The sequence below is a fragment of the Adiantum capillus-veneris genome, chromosome 12 (genome assembly GCF_014529385.1).
Source record: "Adiantum capillus-veneris isolate H3 chromosome 12, ASM1452938v2, whole genome shotgun sequence".
NCBI classification, from domain to species: domain Eukaryota; kingdom Viridiplantae; phylum Streptophyta; class Polypodiopsida; order Polypodiales; family Pteridaceae; genus Adiantum; species Adiantum capillus-veneris.
The window spans coordinates 123,510,172-123,528,148 of record NC_140942.1 but is presented as its reverse complement, the minus strand read 5'-3'; the positions used below and the strand labels follow the sequence as shown (position 1 = coordinate 123,528,148).

Sequence of the window (17,977 nt, the reverse complement as noted above, 5' to 3'; positions counted from 1 at the left end):
CACCTTCCAACACCAAACCAAACATTAAGAGGGCTGAAATCTCAATAGGTAAATCCCCATGTTCATGGCCTTCTTGATAAGGAACACAACTTCCAATCAAGCTCCTAGGCCCTCGCATAGACCCATGGACATCTCTACTCCCAAAGCCCCAACCTTCTTTCCAAGCTGTTCATGCATATGACGACTCCTCCTCCACTTAAAACCCAAGCTCACTCACGACCAAAAAATAATTAAAAGTTTAGTTTTTCCATATTTGACACGTACTCAGTCACTTTTTTAAGTGCAAGCTCTTGTATGTACAAAAATAGCAAAACTATGTACTTCGTGCACCTGCTGTCCATGCATAGTGACATCTAGCACACACCGCTTATGCACAATTTGTACATGCATGTTTTATGTAAATGCATAGCTTCCAAAAACCATTCAAAAGTATCAACAAAAGTTTTTGGGGTGGTCTGCATCTTCTGCCAAAACTCCTTACAACGTGTGAAAAGATTGATTATGTTCTTCAAAGACCCAAAATATGCGAATCGCCTAAAGAATTACCCGCTTGATGAGATTCACTCAAGATGGTGAGAGGCTGTCGATTCTCCTCTTAAGACGGTAATGAAACAAAAAGCTAAGCCGAGGGCAAAAAAGAAAAAAATGTACTTGCAGAAAGAGTTAAATGAAGCTCTTGAGAAGAAGACAAATCGGTTGATGAAAAGCTTAAAGTACTCTCAGAAGAAGAGAAAATCAGCAGATTTCCCGAATTATTTGGGTTGGAAGTCGACTTTCGAGGTGGTAAGCAGATCTAAGAAGCGTGTTCGTTTCATGACCCAAATTTTTCTTGTCTTCAAAGAGTTCTGACAATTCGTTGTCCTCTAGTTCCAGTAAGAATGAGAAAAAGCGAAAGAAGTGGAGAAAAATCAAGAAAAGCAGATTCTTGTAAAAGTCTAGAAGGAATCGGGAGCCATCTAGCACTTCAGAGGAGGAGACCTCATCCTCTGGTAATAATTTAGTCATTGAGAAAAAGAACAAGAAGAACAAGGAGTTCAGGGATGGGGGTCAAGCAGTCGAGTTTGACACGTTTTCAGTCTACCAGGACATGCGTGACCCATCGAGCGCTTGAATCCATATAAAGTTTGACGTCGCCTTTTCGGGAGGTCATTTCTCGGAATGCTCCAAGGTACAAAGGGCAACATCTTACTTAAATGGAAATGCACAGAGGTGGTGGTCTACTTTGTTGTTCCCAAAGAAGCACCTAAGAAATGGGTAAAATTCAAGAGAGTTTTCAATTTTGCCTGGATAATGGAACATTATGAAGAAGATGTCATCACGGCTTGGCATCATGTGAGAATGAATAAGAAAGACACTAGGTTTTGGGATGATGGAGCGCAAGGGGTTGCAGATGTTGGAGCGCTGCAAAGTAGCGTACGACAGAGAAGAACTAGCGTGTGAGAGAGAGAGAGAGAGAGAGAGAGAGAGAGAGAGAGAGAGAGAGAGAGAGAGGACCAACACAGAGAGAGCATGTGCTATGTTGATAGTACACAAGAATGAAAAAAATGTATTTTATATGCTTTAGGGTACTATAAGGGTGTATTCACACCCTGTGTGAGTTACATGAGGTGAAGGGCCCTTACACCCAACAGCCTCCTACTTAAAGGCCCGAAGTGGCACCTAACCAGCTCCCACCAACTGTATGCAATGCTCATGATGAGCCTTTGCAAGACTCTTAGTGAGAACATCTTATCTTGGGTTTTGACCTTAGTCAGTGTGACAAGACCATCATCCAAGACATGTCGAATGAAATACCAAACATCTATGTGTTTGGTATGAGCATGGAACATGGTATTCTTAGCCATACTGCACTATGGCTATCACAACCAAGCACTAGAGCACGTGTAGCAAGTCCAAAATCTGTGACCAGACGGCCAAGCCAAACAGCTTCTCTGGAGGTCTCTATGGCTAAAATATATGTAGCCTTTGTAGTACTCAGTGCCACAATTTTTTGTAGTCTCGAACACCAAGAGATAGCCCCACCAGCTAGCGTAAAGACATACCCACTAGTGGATTTCCTAGTGTCAAGATCTCCTGCCATGTCTGAATCACAGAATTCCCGCAATTCTAGTGTACCTGTAAGTACCGAAAAATGCATTTCATTGCTTCCCAATGTGATTTGCCAAGATTAGACACAAATCGACTAACAACTATCACTGCATGAGAAATGTTAGGCCGTGTGGCAATTATGGCATACATCAAAGATGTGCAAGCTGATGCATAAGGTATACCCTTCATATCCTTTGCAACCACATCATCTTTTGGACAATCAACTTTGCTAAGCTTTGTATGTGGCGGTAAAGGCACACCAAGAGGCTTAGCATCAACCATATTAAACCTTTCACGTACTTTGTCAATGTACTTGTCTTGAGAGCGAAATAACAAGACTTTCTATCTCTTCTAATCTCCATGCCCAAGATGTGTTCAACTGCCCCCAAATCTTTCAGCATTTATAGTAGTCCTATGCTTGCCTGCAATTAGCATATCATCCACATATAAGACTAGCACAATAAGGCTTCCATCATCAGTCTTTTTTGTGTACAAGCAGTGATCAGAATGAGTGCGTTTAAATCCATGGTTGAGCATAAAGGTGTGAAACTTTTTGTACCACTGTCTCGGGGCTTGTTTGAGCCCATATAAGTTGCGTTTTAGTCTGCATACCAAATGCTCTTTTCTTGGCATGACACATCCTTCTAGTTGTTCCATGTAAAACTCCTCATCCAAGTCACCATGAAGAAAAGCAGTATTTACATCCATTTGATCCAATTCTAAATCAAAGAGAGTAGCGAGAGGAAACAATACACGGAGGGTAGTCATCTTCACCATCAGTGAGAAGACTTCTCGGCAGTCTATGCCTTCCTTCTGTTTATAATCCTTAGCAACCAATTGTGCTTTATACTTGGGCTTCTTGTCAACACATTTCACTTTGTAAACCCATTTCTTAAGGATAGCTTTCCTACCCTTAGGCAAAGGTACAAGCTCCTGTGTATCATTTGCATACAAAGAATTCACCTTGTTTTCACATGATTGTTCCTCTTTATATGTCAGAGGCTCATTTTAATCTGTCAACAAAATGCTATCCAAAGATGGCTGAAACCTCTGTGGTTGTCTTTTGACACATGTATACCTTACTCAATGATCCATATTTTGAGCTAATGGCCTACATCCTAAGAAATGTGCACACCATCATTACGTGGCTGATTTTCACCATTTCCTTGCCACTGTAATTTGTTTTCAGCATGTTCTTTGTCTTGTCCTATCCCATCGTGTGCATCTATTTGATGTCCATTATCTCTTGGCTATAGCACAATGGGTTGCTACTCTTTTTGAGCATCAATAGGAACAAAATCTTCAACTAATGGCTGATTAATGGCTGCCTGTTAATGTTGAAATTTCACCTTCTTTTTATCAAGACCCTGTGTAGCATTGCTGTCACATGACACATCCAACCCTATGTGTCCGTGGACAAGCTACAGCATGACCAGGGTTTAGTTCAGTCAAGTCAGTCTAGAATAGGTAGTGATCTGGCACTTTTGTGAGTGTTTGCAGACCGTGCATGTCCACACACTTAGAATAGATGCATATCCTCTGGTTGCACACAACATGACCATCAGATTTCCATTAGAACCTATTAGGAGCATTTTTACAGTGCATAGACCTATTTTCCCTATTTTTGACATTTTTCAAATATTATTTTTAAGTGACTTTTGTATGAAACTGGGTAGGGCAATTTTGCTAAGTTTGTATATATAGAAACCTAGCGCTAGCACTTTCTGGCAGAAGAGGCAGTAGCAACCGAGGTTCAACAGACACCTTCTCAGCAGGAATCCCCGACAGGAGACATAGCGTTTCAGCCAACAGACCCCAGCAAGGCCTAGCGTTTTTCAGCATGAACAGCCCCCTGGCGTTTTTGCATTGAAGATCAGCCCAGCGACAACAAGACACAGCAGATCAGCCCTAACGTTAGCAGATTTCCCCCGCAGATAGCAGAATTCAAACCTAGCGTTTTTGGTTGCAATTCAGCCCTTGGCGTTTTGCAGTTCCATCGCAACAAGATTCACAGTAGCATCAGCGTTTTCAGTTTTCAGCAGTCAGACATCGCAGAAGAAGTCTCGAACCTCGCAAATCTCACCTTCCCGCAGTAGATCCTCGCCGCACAGTCAGATCCCGCAAAGTTTGCAGTTTCAGCCCGGAAAACGCAGATTTCAGCATCTGCGTTTTCAGCGCGTCGTCGTCGCATCGTCGTCATCGACATCGTCACCGACATAGAGTCAGAATTCAGCAGATAGAAGATTTGCAGATTTCAGTCTTTAGCATTTTCAGATTTCAGCCCGTCTTGTCGTCGTCGTCATCATCGTCGACATCGTCGGCAAGTCCAAAGCATTGTAGAGATTTGTGCAATCAATAGTAGACCGCTCTCGCCATAGAGAGTGGAACCTTGGGAGGAGGGTTTTCGACAACATTTTGGTGTCGTATTCTTCTCTCTCTATCTCTCAGTCTCATGCACCTTCATTCACAGTGTTCACCACTTTGTTTGTGTCGATTGTACTCTCTCACTAAAGGAATGGAAGGCTCTCCCTTCCGTAAGTAAAAGGAACCCTTGAGCACAGTTCGGAGCACTCATCTTGAGCAAAGTTCAACATTCACTTCCGCTGCACCTTACATTGGTATCAGAGCTTTGGCAGTGTTCTGTATGACTCAAGGAAAGAAGCACAATTTTTCTTTTGTTGCTTGTTGGGGTTGCACGTAACCCAAGATTTCTTGGGCGTGTCGATTCCTAATCTTGTTTTTGAAGAGTGACAGGAAACCCAAGAAAGAAGGGCTTGTCCAGTCTTCCCTTATGCCTCTTTTCACAGCAAGCACGCTTGGAGGTCGCAGACAGAAAAGTAGAAATAGCCGACCGTGCACTTATCGGCCGGCCAATCGACGAGAGGTGGGAAAAAGCAACCTTGGTGTTAGCGCAAGGCCGCCAAGGCGTGCGCCCGCGGAAAAGAGCAGAACTCGGGTGAAGAGAAGATCCTTCTCTAACACAGATTGCAAGCTAAAGACGACCCTCAAGAACCTCCAGAACTCAAGACCCTCAAAAACCTCAAGACTCAAGAACCCCAAGAACCAAGACCCCCAAGAACCCAAGTTCCTTGTGAACTTAAGAACCCAAGACCACAAGAACCCACGACTTCAGTGGATGGTCATCACTCGAAGCGGAATGGATACTTCGCTTGGAGGTGATGAACATGAGAGAGGCGAAGAAGAATTTTCCCCACCAGGAGGTTTTTCCGACCCTCCCCCTTCCCCATCTATGCCAAGGATTGCACTAACTCCTATGGAGGAGTTGAAGCAGTTGTTTATGGAAAGGAAGTTAGAACGCGAAGAAAGAAAAGCAGAAAGAATGGCCGACTTTGAGCGTGAGCGCGAGCAAGCACGCTTGGAGGTCGCAGACAGAAAAGTAGAAATAGAGCGTGAACACGAAGAAAGAATGGCAGCCATAGAGCGTGAGCACGAGCAAGCATGCTTGGAAGCCAAAGCATGAGAAGCACAGTTGGATCGCGAGAACAAAGAAAGAGAAGCAGCATTTGATTGCGAGAACAAAGAAAGACAAGCAGCATTTGATCACGAGAACAAAGCAAGACAAGCAATGAACGACCGACACACGAAAGAGATGGTGCGACTCTTTTCTCAAGTGCAGACACAGATGCGAGAGATTCAGGAAAAGGAGACTCTCTCAATCTCTTCTTCTCCAAAGCATGACACACATGATTTGCATGATGATGATCAACATGATGATTTGCATGATGGCCAAGATGCGATTTCTCACGAGCATGATGATTTTTATGACCACGATGTGATTGTTCACAAGAATGATGGGTTAGTTGATATTATTTCTAGTAAAGCTAACCTCATTGCAGTTTCGATCAATCACGAAGAGCCGATCTTGGCTCTTGAGCCTAGGTCCAGAGAACCCCCTAGGAAGAACCGATCTTGGCTCTCGAGCCTAGGTCCAAAGAACCCTCACAGGAAGTACTTTGTGTTCGAATGATTAGTCAGTACGCATTGTTCGAGTGTTTCATTCGTGATGCTTTCCTATATGTTAGTCACCGTCCTATGTGATCCCTTTTCATAGGCATGCCATATTGTACGTTGAGCACGATTCACTCATGAATGAGCACGGATGTATGCAGATTTCTCATGAAAAGCTGAAAAGTATACATTCAAGGAAGTCACATTCCATGTCTCTTCCTTGGCATGACACAGTCGTAGAAAGAGCTCAAGCAAGAATGAGCATCAAGCATCAGCATTTCCATTGTGATTTGCCACAATTGATTGATTTAGATCTGAAAGACGAGTTTGGATTCCATGTTTTGCATGTATTTGATGTATGGTTTGGCACTTCGTCTCTATGTTTATCTACATTGCATGCTGAGTCTTTGAGAAAGACAAGAATTTTTCCAGTCACTTTACATGGAATAGGTATGTTCATGTTATTGTGTTGGAATTGGTTTTAGGAATTTTCATCCTCGGGAATCAGTGGGTTGAATCTTGTGCGGTGCGGACTGCACAAGAGGGGAGCCATTCACTCCTTTGTCAGAGATTGCCTAGATTGAATAAAGTCACTAATTTCTCCTTGAGATTTTAGGGATACTGACAGGATGACAATATTTTGCGGAATGAATTAATGAAAATATATACATTGAACTGTTTCCTTGATTGAATTGATGACATGTGCTCTTTCATGTGTGTATTGTTAGAGACATGTAGAAAAAGATGAAATGTTTGCAGCATTTTTTCTGATGAATGATTTGAACTTAGTGCATCTAGACATCTGTTAGAGATCGGCAAGATTTGGATGTGATGGCTAAGTGAATGTGATTCTAGTGCATCAAGATTTCTATCTGGATGAGAAGACTAGATACCGTTGTGAGCTCATCAAGATTGGAAGGATGGGATGGCTACACATGGATCTAGGTGCATCAAGAGTTTTGGACGGGATGAGATGGCTAGGTTGAATGATTGAAACACCGTGTTCAATATGAACTAAGTGTGTGATTTGTGAAGTGCATGCTCTATGAATGTATCGTCTTGTGCGGATGGTCATGGGCATGTTTTGCTTGAAATGTGAAAAGAAAGGATATGAATCTGATAGTAACAAGGTTCAGTAGATCAAGACATCCATAAAAAGATTTGACGTGTTCTGGATGTGATTGCTAAATAGTTATGATTTGTATGTGAGACCCTTGACAAAAATGTGATATGATTAATAACTGATGTCTTTGTAGAAGTGCTTGATTTGTGGAGTCTAGTGTATGGGTCCATAGAGTTAGTGTCTACTTATGAAAGTTTCTGTCCTTTGGCTGTTCTGTAGGCGTAATTGAGGGCGATTACAATTCTTTTAGGAGGGGGGATGTCACAAGTTGGTGGCATTGGGTGCCCAACTGAGGAAATGGCCGAGAGGACAAGGAGTTAAAGAACCTAGAAGAACTGAAGAAGTTATAGCCAAGGGGCTTAAAAAGAGAATTAAGATTTTAAAAACTTGAACACCAACTAGACTGACTTGAAGAGCACCGGCTGAGGGGCCTAAAACCCTAAAAATTACAAAGGCTTGAGGTTTGGTTGATTTTCGTAAATTGGGTTGACTAGTGATATGTGGCTGGCTATATGGATTCCCGCGATTTGCGCTGGCTGATTTTTGGGTAGAAGCATAAATAGGTGGTATGCTAGCTACCTTTTTTTTGACTAAGTAGCTACCACTTGGTAGCAAGCTTCTAGCTATTAAAGTTGGTAGCTAGTGTTACAGAGAGGTAGGTAGTAGCTTCAAAATATAAACATTCGTTGGGAAATAATAAAGTTTGAGTTTGTATGATAAGCTACTACTTAATTACAAAAACTTGGTAGCAATCTGTCCTAAACAAAGGTATAAGTCCACCTATTATGCTTCTACCCTTGTGGCACATTTGCGCACGCTTTTGGGAGCAGTCACTTTTGGGTGCAAAAGCTTTTGGATAAAGTTGGGAGATCTGGACCCTCAACGAGTTGTACCTTTGCGAAGCAATAATAAATAATTACCAAAAGGGGGGCCAATCTTTGGGGCTAGTGCACTTGGGGACGGAACTCTGTTGTTCCGTGTCGACTCTTCTCTCTCTCTCTCTCTCTCTCTCTCTCTCTCTCTCTCTCTCTCTCTCTCTCTCTCTCTCTATTTAAGCTCAATTATTTGCAGGTTTTTTTCGTGTTGCTATTGATTTCTCGCTTGGAGTTTCCAAGCCTGTAACAATGGTATTAGAGAATGTCACAAGTTGGTGACATGGCGTGCCGAACTGAGAAAATGGTTGGAGGACAAGGGGTTGAAGAACCCAAAAGAAATGATGAAGTTGTGGCCAAGGGGCCTAAAACGAGGGTTAGGATTTTAAAAAACCTAACCACCACTAGACTGACTTGAAGAGCACCGGCCGAGGGGCCTTCAACCCTAAAAAGTACAAAAGCTTGAGGTCTAGTTGATTTTCGTAATTTGCGTTGATTGGTGACACGTGGTAGGCTAGATGGATTTCCGTGATGTGTGCTGGCTGATTTTTGGCAGATTTGCGCATGCTTTGGGGAGCAGTTGCTTTTGGGTGCAAAAGCTTTTAGATCAAGTGCTTCTGGGGCTCTATTTTTTAGCATCCCTTGTACGTTTATAAGTTCCAGAGGGCCACTCTTGAGAGAGCTGGACCCTCGGGCCTCGGGGAGCTGTACCTTTTTGAAGCAATAATATAGAAATACCGAAAGGGGCGCTAGTCTTTGGGGCCAGTGCATTTAGAAACGGAACTCCATTGTTCCGTGTCCACTCTCTCTCTCTCTCTCTTAAAGTTCAGTTATTTTGCTTTGATTTCTTGCATGGAGTTTCCAAGAAAGTAACAAGAACTTCAATGTAGTCTTGATGTTGTTGAATGGAGCGCCAGAAGAGACTCGTCATTCGGGGATCTCGATCGTTGACAATGGATTTGGGCATTTCATGGAGTTGAAAGATGTGTTGTAAGAAGAGGGTTTCCAATGATAGTTCAAATCCCATTATAACCAGATGATATAGTGGGCAAGTCGAAAGATGAAATCCATAGCATAGTCATGAGGGCACGTCAGGGATGGGGAATAGGGGACATGGAACAAGGCTCAAATGGATTTTTAGTGTAAAAAGAGGGTGAGACGACAAGTGGGGACAGGAAGCCCAAAAATGGGCGTCCCCTGTGGCTATGATCCATAGCAATGCTTTCCAATGGTGGAGTAGGAATGGAAGGGTGTAACAAGGCGGAGGCCTTCTGACAGTTGTACTTGGACCGAACTAGTGCCTTAGATGCCATGAGATAGGGCACTTGGTGAGGAATTTCCCTAGGGGGCGACTACAAAGACAGATTGCTCGTAGGAGACAACCCTCATAGACACAACAGACGCAATAGTGCTCTGCATTGTACCAGGACCCTGTGGAGAGTCAGTAGCAGAGCCTCCGCACTATCTGACACGGGCATGGGCTGGATGGGATCAATGGCCCACGCCCATTTCGGGGATCGGGTGCGATATGAGCCGTCCGATGCGACTTTTGTAAATTCGAGAAAACAAGTAAATTCGGGCGCACCAAAACTTGTAAATTCAGGCGCCCCCTCCCCCTCTCATCCCTCGGACTTGAACCCTAGATGCCACCTTTGCAAGCCAATCACCTTAACCACCTCACCTGCGTGTGCTCGTTGAAAGCAATGGGAGAAGGGGGAGCTTAATGATAAACTCGTCGTTGTGTAAATTGGGGGCGGCTTTAATAAATTCGGGCAAACTGGTAAATTTGGGCGCGCCGTGAGATCAACGGCCCACGATGCTCACGCTCCCCAAAAAAGGCGTGGGCCATTGATCCCAACCAACCCATGCCCGTGTGAGATAGTGCTGAGGGTAGCAGAGTGCTCAACAACAGCACCGTGTTGAGCAGACATAGAGATAGAGATAGGCAGGTAGACAGGTACAAGCACAACCTATCCTTGTCTACAGAAAGGTAGTGAGACAGAGGCTGGTAGAGGTACCCAGATAGAATTCCGAAGGAGAGGTTACTAGGCTAGGATCGAGAGGAGGTACCACTGTAGTTGTACAGAGTTGAGGAGGATGAACAGCCAATGGCAGTTCAGGAGCAGTGTGAGCTCCCCTAGGATAGGCCAGTGGATCTCCTAGAGATTCAGTCGCTCACAACAGGCACTGCGCAGGGAGAGCAGGAGAGTGAGTCCTCCTAAGTTTGCGGAGGATTCCGACTATTCAGTAGGCTTCGCATCTCCCTCAGGTGTCCGGATTTCTGAGATCTTACTAGCTCAGTTCTTTGCGGTTGGTCCATGGAGATCTCCAAATATTTCTTTGAGGAGTGGGCCTCTATGTGTCAACATGCTTTTCCTGCAGTTGTCAGGAACTCAACACATTTTCCTTGGTTCATAGAGAGCTCCCATGATTAGATTTAGAGTGCAGATTTTACATGAGGACTTCTTTTGGACGAGGGAGGTTGTCTATGATACGATATAGGAGTAGACAATGGTTGAGGCCAATTACTTTATGGAGATTAGATAGTTTGCAGATTTGTTTGAGAGTCAGTTTACAGAGGCCTTAGGGAATCTGGTTTGGTCAGAGAGATGTGCATCTTGGTACCTTCCCTTGGCTTTTGAGGTGGACAATGAGTGGGTCCCCCCTGCCTCTTTTACAGTTTGGTTGTGCCATAGATCCGCATCCTTTTTTAGGGTACACCATCAGGAAATGCTGGATGCAGATGATTTTGGAGGCACGACCTACGGTTTTCTCTGTCCCTTGGCTTTTGTGAGCTGCTAAAGGAGGTTTTTACAGTGGATGCTTTATATCAGTCAGATATCGAGCAGTGGACCTTGCGGTTTTCGCTACATCACCGAGGTGGACAGAGCTTTGGACAGATTTGTGTAGACTTGATCACTATCCAGATAGCTACACTTCACCACTTGATTAGAGTATCTTTATCCCCAGATGTATCTTGTGGTTTTTAATGGGATTTTTTCCCATGATCTCATTGTACATTCATCACGGGTTTTCCCATATTTCTTGTATATGAACCGGTGGTCGCGCCACCCCCCCCCCCCCCCCCCCCCCCCCCCCCCCAAAAAAAAAAAACCGCACGCGCGCACACACACACACACACACACACACACACACACACACACAGAGAGAGAGAGAGAGAGAGAGAGAGAGAGAGAGAGAGAGAGAGAGAGAGAGAGAGAGAGAGAGAGAGAGAGAGAGATGAAATGAAATGAAATGAATTGTTATATTAACGTCTTCAAAAGGCCAAAATGACCTATGAGACCAAACTGTTACAAAATTGTGAACCATGTCTGGGTACAAAAAGACTAGAACAAAAATACTACTACTACTAGAATCCATCCTCATCTGCACTCTGGATGTCGAGAGAGTATGGCTCGAATCCTCTACTGTAGTCTCCGTCGATGCTGTGTAGCCCCTCTCCTCAATCGTGGCCGTTTGGATCTCTGTAGCTCCAGTGCTCGGTCGATGAGAGTGCCGGTAGTGGTCGAATGAGTGTGGGCCGAGCTCTGCAGTGATGACTGCTCCTCTGGCTGTCCCATATCTAGTGAAAAGAAATCTGTAATCCGTCTCTGGGACTGTCGCTCTCTAGCTCTCCCCAGTAAAGTGTCTCTATATCTGTGTAACTCGTGTAGATATACCCCAAGACATATCTGATCCTCATAACTCATGACCCTAGAGAAAGGACCGAAACCCTCTCTGAATAAGCAGTGGAAACGGCCCCGAATCTCATAGTACACTGTGCAATGACATATGGAGAGAGAGAGAGAGAGAGAGAGAGAGAGAGAGAGAGAGAGAGAGACTTTGGAGCAGAAACTTCAAATGGTTGACATGTTGACTTCTGTAGGAAGCTTGTCCAGTGCAATTTTACTGATAGCGGGAACCACCGTGGGTAAATTAACTCTTTAACTCTTGTGTGGTATACAAGTTTTGAGTCGATCAAGCTGTTGAGAAATTTCATGTTATTGATAAAATAATCCCTGCATGCAGGTTGGTGCAGGAATTCTTGCCATTCCAGCAGTGACACAAGAAGCAGGATTTTTAGCATCTTCATTTACATGCGTTGTTAGCTGGTTGTACATGGTAATATGTTCTTGCTTTTTCTTTATTTGTTTGCAGTTTAAGCCTTATGTTTGCTAAGTGAATTGTTACCGTTTACTTTTTTAGGTGACAACTGGGTTGCTGATTGCAGAAGTCAACGTGAATACCATGTGTGAGCTGGGATCTGGTGGTGTTTCACTGGTAACATGTTCTTTCATGATAATGTGAGCTAAATTGTAGCCGATATGGAAAGCCTAGCTGTAATTTAGAAAGTAAAGATCAAGTGGCAGGTGGTCTTTTTTAAGTTCTGAGAAACTGTCTCAAAGGTGTCAATGGTGATGCGTACCTTGGGAAGAGGAGGAGTTCTTGCTGGATGGTAAATGGTTTTGCTGGTTGCATTCCCTTTTTGCAAAATACATCAATATTTTGATACAAATTGTCTTGATGATGTCCTGTTTCTACAGCATTTCTTACCTTTTTATTCATTATGCTTTGCTGGTGGCTTATATTGCTCGATCCAGTGAAATATTGACATCGGCCTTGGGAGTTCCACAGTTAATACTGCAAACCTCTTTGCTCCACTGGTTAATAGTTGCTATTATTCTCTTTGTTCTTGGTGAAAAGTTGGACTAGCTTGATTTGTTGATTTGAGGATAGATTGTTAGAGAGCAAGAAAGGAGTGTGCGTGGCCGACCCGTCTCTCCCCTCCCTGCTCCACTTTCTCTTTCATCCCTTCTTTCATTCTTTTGTTTATGGAGGTTGAATTGAGGCCCTGAGTTAGTGTGTGTGAGTGGTCTGTGTGGTCTCCCCTCCCCAGCCCCCTCCTGTCATCCCTTTTTTTTTGTTTTCTGGTTTTTGCCTTGTCTTTTGTGTTATCCTTTCTTCGTTGCGTTTGTTCCTTGCTTGTTGCTGCCTCTTTGTGTGCTTGTGTTTGCTTATTTTGGGGACCTCTTTACCAAGTTCTCCTACGACTGGTCTTCAGAAGCGTTCCTGGTTTCTGCTCCTACCCCCGTGGTCGAGAAGTGCTCGATTTTGCCAACTTAAGCAGCAAGTGGACTAATTTCTTCAGCATCTTAGAATTCCTCCTTGGTGGTTCCCAATCAAAGATGTTTGTGCTTCCTCTTTTAGTGGTTTGCTGTGGGATTCTTGGTGTCTCTGTGTAGCCTCTTCACCCTCATCCTTGTCCTCAGTTGCTTTCTCCTCTCTGATTAGGCATCCTCCGTATTGCGGTAGCTCCTTATGCTGGTTGCAGGTTCTAGCCCAAATGGTGGCTTGCTGTTTCTTCATGGCAGCTGTCATTATCACTCCACTTTCTGTGGCCTTTCTGCCCTTGGGGGTTATTGTGGTTGATGTGCTGTTGGTTCCGGGGTGCCTATCTTTCAAATGCTTCTGGGAGTCCTTTTTTTGGTAGTTGACTAGGGCTCATTTTACTCTCTTTAGGAGAGGTTTTTGTCCTGGGCCTCTTCAGATTTCAGTGTCTTTCAAATTTGCCAGCCCAGAGTCAGACAAAGCGTTTGGCAGATTTATGTGGGCTTATCACAGCCAGATAGCTTCATTTTCATGCTCTGATTAGAGTATTTTATCCCTTGATGTATCATGTGGTTTGTTTTTGTTTGTCCCCCCATAATCTCATCGTATCATGTGGTTTGTTTTTGTTTTTCCCCCCATAATCTCATCGTATCTCCCTTGATGTATAATGTGGTTTGTTTTTGTTTTTATCCCTTGATGTATCATGTGGTTTGTTTTTGTTTTTTCCCCCATAATCTCATCCCATCTTTCTTGTATATGGACCTATGGTTGATTTTATGTAATGCAAAGCGTCAGAAGTCCCACTTTTTTGCGTCTCTTTCAAATGTATGTGTGTTTGTGTATTTCTTGGGTCCCTTGTGTGTTTCGTTCTCTAGAGTACGTTCATACAAATCCATTCATTCTTTGTCCATTTTTCTGCTGTTGAGTGGTTTTGCTAGAGAAGGATGACCATGGATCACCCAATTTGTTGTTTTTTGTCTCTTGTGATAAAAGGGTGCCCTGTTGAAGTTGATCATTCAGTTTGGTGCAAGTCAGGTGTGGGGTTTAGCGGAGATTCCGAGGCTGGACCATGCAATGTCTGGTGGCTGAGTAGCTCATTGCTAGTGTCTGGAGCTCCTAGGCTTGTGTTAAAATTTCACGAGTCGGCTTGGGCATAGGTTAGATCAGGAACGGCAGGGCGTACGCTAGATGGCGAATGGCACAGGATTTCATTAAGCAGCTTAGATTCTTTTATTCCCCTTCTAAGGCTAACTAGTTTTCTCCATTGCATTACAAAAACGCTTATGCTCCTTTCGGCATTTCAGGTGGATTGCTGCTGCTATCTTTTCTGCTGGCTTTGGTGGACTTTGCTATTTTGGAAGGTCATGATAGACTCTTTTGTCATTATGGGTTATATTTATAAGTAGTCTTTATTTGATTTTTGACATTGCTTCTTGTAGTCAAAGAGTCGTGGGTGTGGCAAATGGTGTTTTAGTGGCAGGGATAATTGGGAGCTTCAGCGTACTCGTGGTCTCTCTCTCTCTCTCACACACACACACACACACCTTCAGACATGCTTTTTGTGTAGAAAAAATTACTGTTCTACATTCAATTTAGATGATATATGATGGATGAACCTTGTGGTGAAGTTATCTATTCCGAAAATACTAGAAGTAGGGAAAAACCTAAAACTGATGATCATGAATGCCACCGATTATAAAAAAAAACATAAAGGGATTAGTTAAAGCCAGAATTCTCCTATTCCTTGCTCTCATTTTCACTCTCTAGATTCCCTTTCCTCTCTTTAGAGAATGCTGATTTTCTCTCTCTAGACCAGATTTCTCTCTAGATCGTTTTTCCTCTTGGAAAATTTTTCTCTAAAAATGCCGTAGAATTTCTCTCCAAACTAGAGCTGTTTTTTTTTCAAGAAAAAGATCCTTCCATTAGTCAAGAAAACTTCCCAATGGGCTACAGATGGTCCCTGGTGCATCAAAATGTGGGGAGACTCTCCCAATGAAAAGACAAGATATGTATAGTAATGGCTAAATCAGGAGATGGGAGAAGAAAACAACCACACTGGTGGACGGTATTGACATCTAGGCGCGCCATGAACCATGGTGAATAATAATTGCCCTGGGCTCCAAAGTCGCAACAAGAAGGCCTCGTGGGGTTCCCGCATGCAGTCAGAGCTGCCCCGAAGTCTGTCAAACTGCCCTGAAGTCTCTCAAACTGGCCCCGGCCCCTAAGTGTATGGATCAGCTCTGGCCAAATATCACGAACAGTCCTTGTCGGTGGGACAGGTCGAGCCTCGAAGATGCAAAGCAACGGGCTCGCTAGATGAAGCCAACCTATTGTGCCATGGGGCAGACCCACAGAGTGTGACGTTGAGTCTCAAGTGGGTGGTCGTAGGTGGCCCATACTGCCAAGAGGCTGCTATGCACCAACCAACTCCCAACTGTTGTAGCTCAATGTGCAACTAGCCATTGGAACATGGTGACTCTCCTCGGTTGTTTCCCGTCCTAGAAGCGCTCCCAAAACCCCGCCATGAACTCAAACATAGAGACATGATGTCTGCTAACAACCATGTGGCCTCGGTGTGTGTTGGCCATAGGGTTCCAAAGAAGTGGCCGATGCATGTGGGGTGGTGCTGCACAAGGCCACTCCGCAACTGCTCTGATGACCGAAGCACACTCGTAGCAAAGCGGTCCTCCCATCTCCTGCTCGGGCCTACAATGTGCATCTCTCTGAAAATGCACCGGGTGGAAGGGCCTCATGGACCGCCTGTATGTGGAACATGGGCACGAATCCGGTGTAGCAATAGCTCCTCCGCTGCAAGAAGTCCTTTGACCACTCAAGGAGGGCTCTACTCTGCAGTGATGAGTCGATTATCTTCAACCCTCCCTAAGAGCAAGGTAAAGTGATGACTTGCCAAGAGACTTTGGCCCCATCCAAGTGTGTGTCTCGCCCTGACGGCAAAAAGTTCTTGATCAACCTCTCTAGCTCGCTAATGCAAGAGCTTGAGAAAATCAAGCAAGACGTGATGTACCACATAGTAGCTAGAAGCACCTAGCTGGCCACTACAACCCTACCAGCAAGAGAGAGTTGTGCTGAGCTCCAATGGAGCATTTTCCTCTAGATGTAAAGGAGAAGAGAAGCAATGTGCTGTTGTGGTGACAGATCCAAACCAACCTGACAGCCCAAGTAGCGTACGGGTGTCCCTAGGGGGATCTACCTAAAGCCCTCTCCAGGCGACAAATCAGGCATGGGAGCACTACCAACCCAGAAAGCCACTGTCTTTCGCCAATTGATCAATGCTCCCGACACACAATAAAACACCTCAATTACAAACATGGAAATTGTTTATCTATTAGAGTTATCAATATGTTTGCTTGTTAAAAAGCATGAAGGGCATACTAATGTTTAGGTTTCAAGCATAGTTACATGGGACGGCGGGTCGGGGTCGGGAACGGGGTCGAGACGGCAAAAGTCAGGAAACGGGGACGGGGGTCGGAACGGCAAAAAGAAGAGAGAGTTTTTTTGGCATTTTTTGACCTACACACATGCCACACACATAGAGCATCACTTTGACCATAAATTTACACTAAATAGACCAAAGAACACGAGTCATATAGGCTGAAATGTGCTAATAAAACATCGATGATCGATGGATACAAAATGAGAAGTGCATGCCACAAGGGCTCAAGAGTCAAAAAGCCTAAAGGACTTAGGACAAGCCTGAGGCCTCAAGGATAACAAAAAGTACAAAGGGCTATGTAGTAGGTAGAGTCGTAGACTCAAGAGTCTAGACTCGAGAGTCGAGTGATCAATGATCATCAAACTCAAGAAGTGCTCGCCTGCTGAATCTCCACATCGTCGTCGTAGTCGAGGTCGTCAGCAATGTATCAAGGCTCCGGCTCGGGAGGCTCGCATGGAGGCTCGAAATCCTCCTCTAGCTCCTCCAAAAGAGTATTGGCCATAGATGGATTCTCTTGTGCCATCTCCCACTCAGTGAAAGGATCTGCCTTGTGTGTGACGCTCTTGGCAAGCATGCGCAAGTTAGCGCTCACAAACACCAAATCATTGGCCCTCTGAACCCCAAGGCGATTCCTCTTCTTAGAGGCAATGTGGCTGTACACACTCCATAGTTGCTTGGAAAGCAACTAGTGGTACATGCTTGGCTAAGGACACGAACAGCCAAGCGCTGCAAATGTGGGCCATCTCCTCCATAGTCCTCCCACCACAAAACCGAGCCAATCTTGTTGCGATCAAGCTGTGCATCTACACATCCATAGGAGCCCTTCTTTTGCCTGTAGTTGAGTAGCTCGTCTCTAATCTTGCGCCTAATGTCACTGCTAGGCTCAAGGCGCTCCAATGCAAGCCGCCATCCTTTGCTCACCTCCTTGTCGGTCTCTTGACGCCTTCCTTGAAACTCAGGGTCAAGCACATAAGCTGCCGCATGAAGTGGAGAGTAGTATCCATTCCACCTCGACTCACACAAGCCATGAATCTCCGCATATTGAACAGGGTCAGGCACAAGCTTCCCAAGTGCCTCTATCATCTGATCCATGGCTCCGTAGACTTTGCCAATGCATGGCTGCAATACATCCACCACTCGAAGTAGATGTAGAATAGGCTTGACCATGGCGTCAAGAGTCTTCACCTCCTCCCACCAAGCGGCGTCGTCGGCCCATTCTCGGCATTTCAATCCTACTGCTGATGTAGACTCTGGCATGGCCTGGAACTCATCACTGAGAAAGAGGCCCCTTAAGGCTCCGCCACATGTAGACAAGCGGCCTAGCATAAGCCAATTGAATGCAAATCTTGTCTCTGAATATTT

The 17,977-nt window shown here is 44.5% G+C and overlaps 1 protein-coding gene across 4 annotated transcripts in view; it reads left to right on the top strand.

Annotated features, from left to right (window-relative positions):
* Window positions 1-17,977, top strand: part of LOC147446457 (uncharacterized) — a 155,505-nt gene that overhangs the window by 83,210 nt on the left and 54,318 nt on the right. Inside the window, exons 2-8 of one of the 4 annotated variants that reach the window (XM_086525664.1) lie at window positions 11,939-11,983; window positions 12,092-12,174; window positions 12,259-12,333; window positions 12,459-12,508; window positions 12,597-12,686; window positions 14,466-14,522; window positions 14,601-14,670. In XM_086525664.1, the coding sequence (XP_086381790.1) occupies window positions 11,939-11,983; window positions 12,092-12,174; window positions 12,259-12,333; window positions 12,459-12,508; window positions 12,597-12,686; window positions 14,466-14,522; window positions 14,601-14,670 (470 nt within the window). Of the gene's footprint in view, window positions 1-11,938; window positions 11,984-12,081; window positions 12,175-12,258; window positions 12,334-12,458; window positions 12,509-12,596; window positions 12,687-14,465; window positions 14,523-14,600; window positions 14,671-17,977 lie in introns of all 4 variants that reach the window. The other 3 variants (XM_086525663.1, XM_086525665.1, XM_086525666.1) reach the window with 3 other exon arrangements.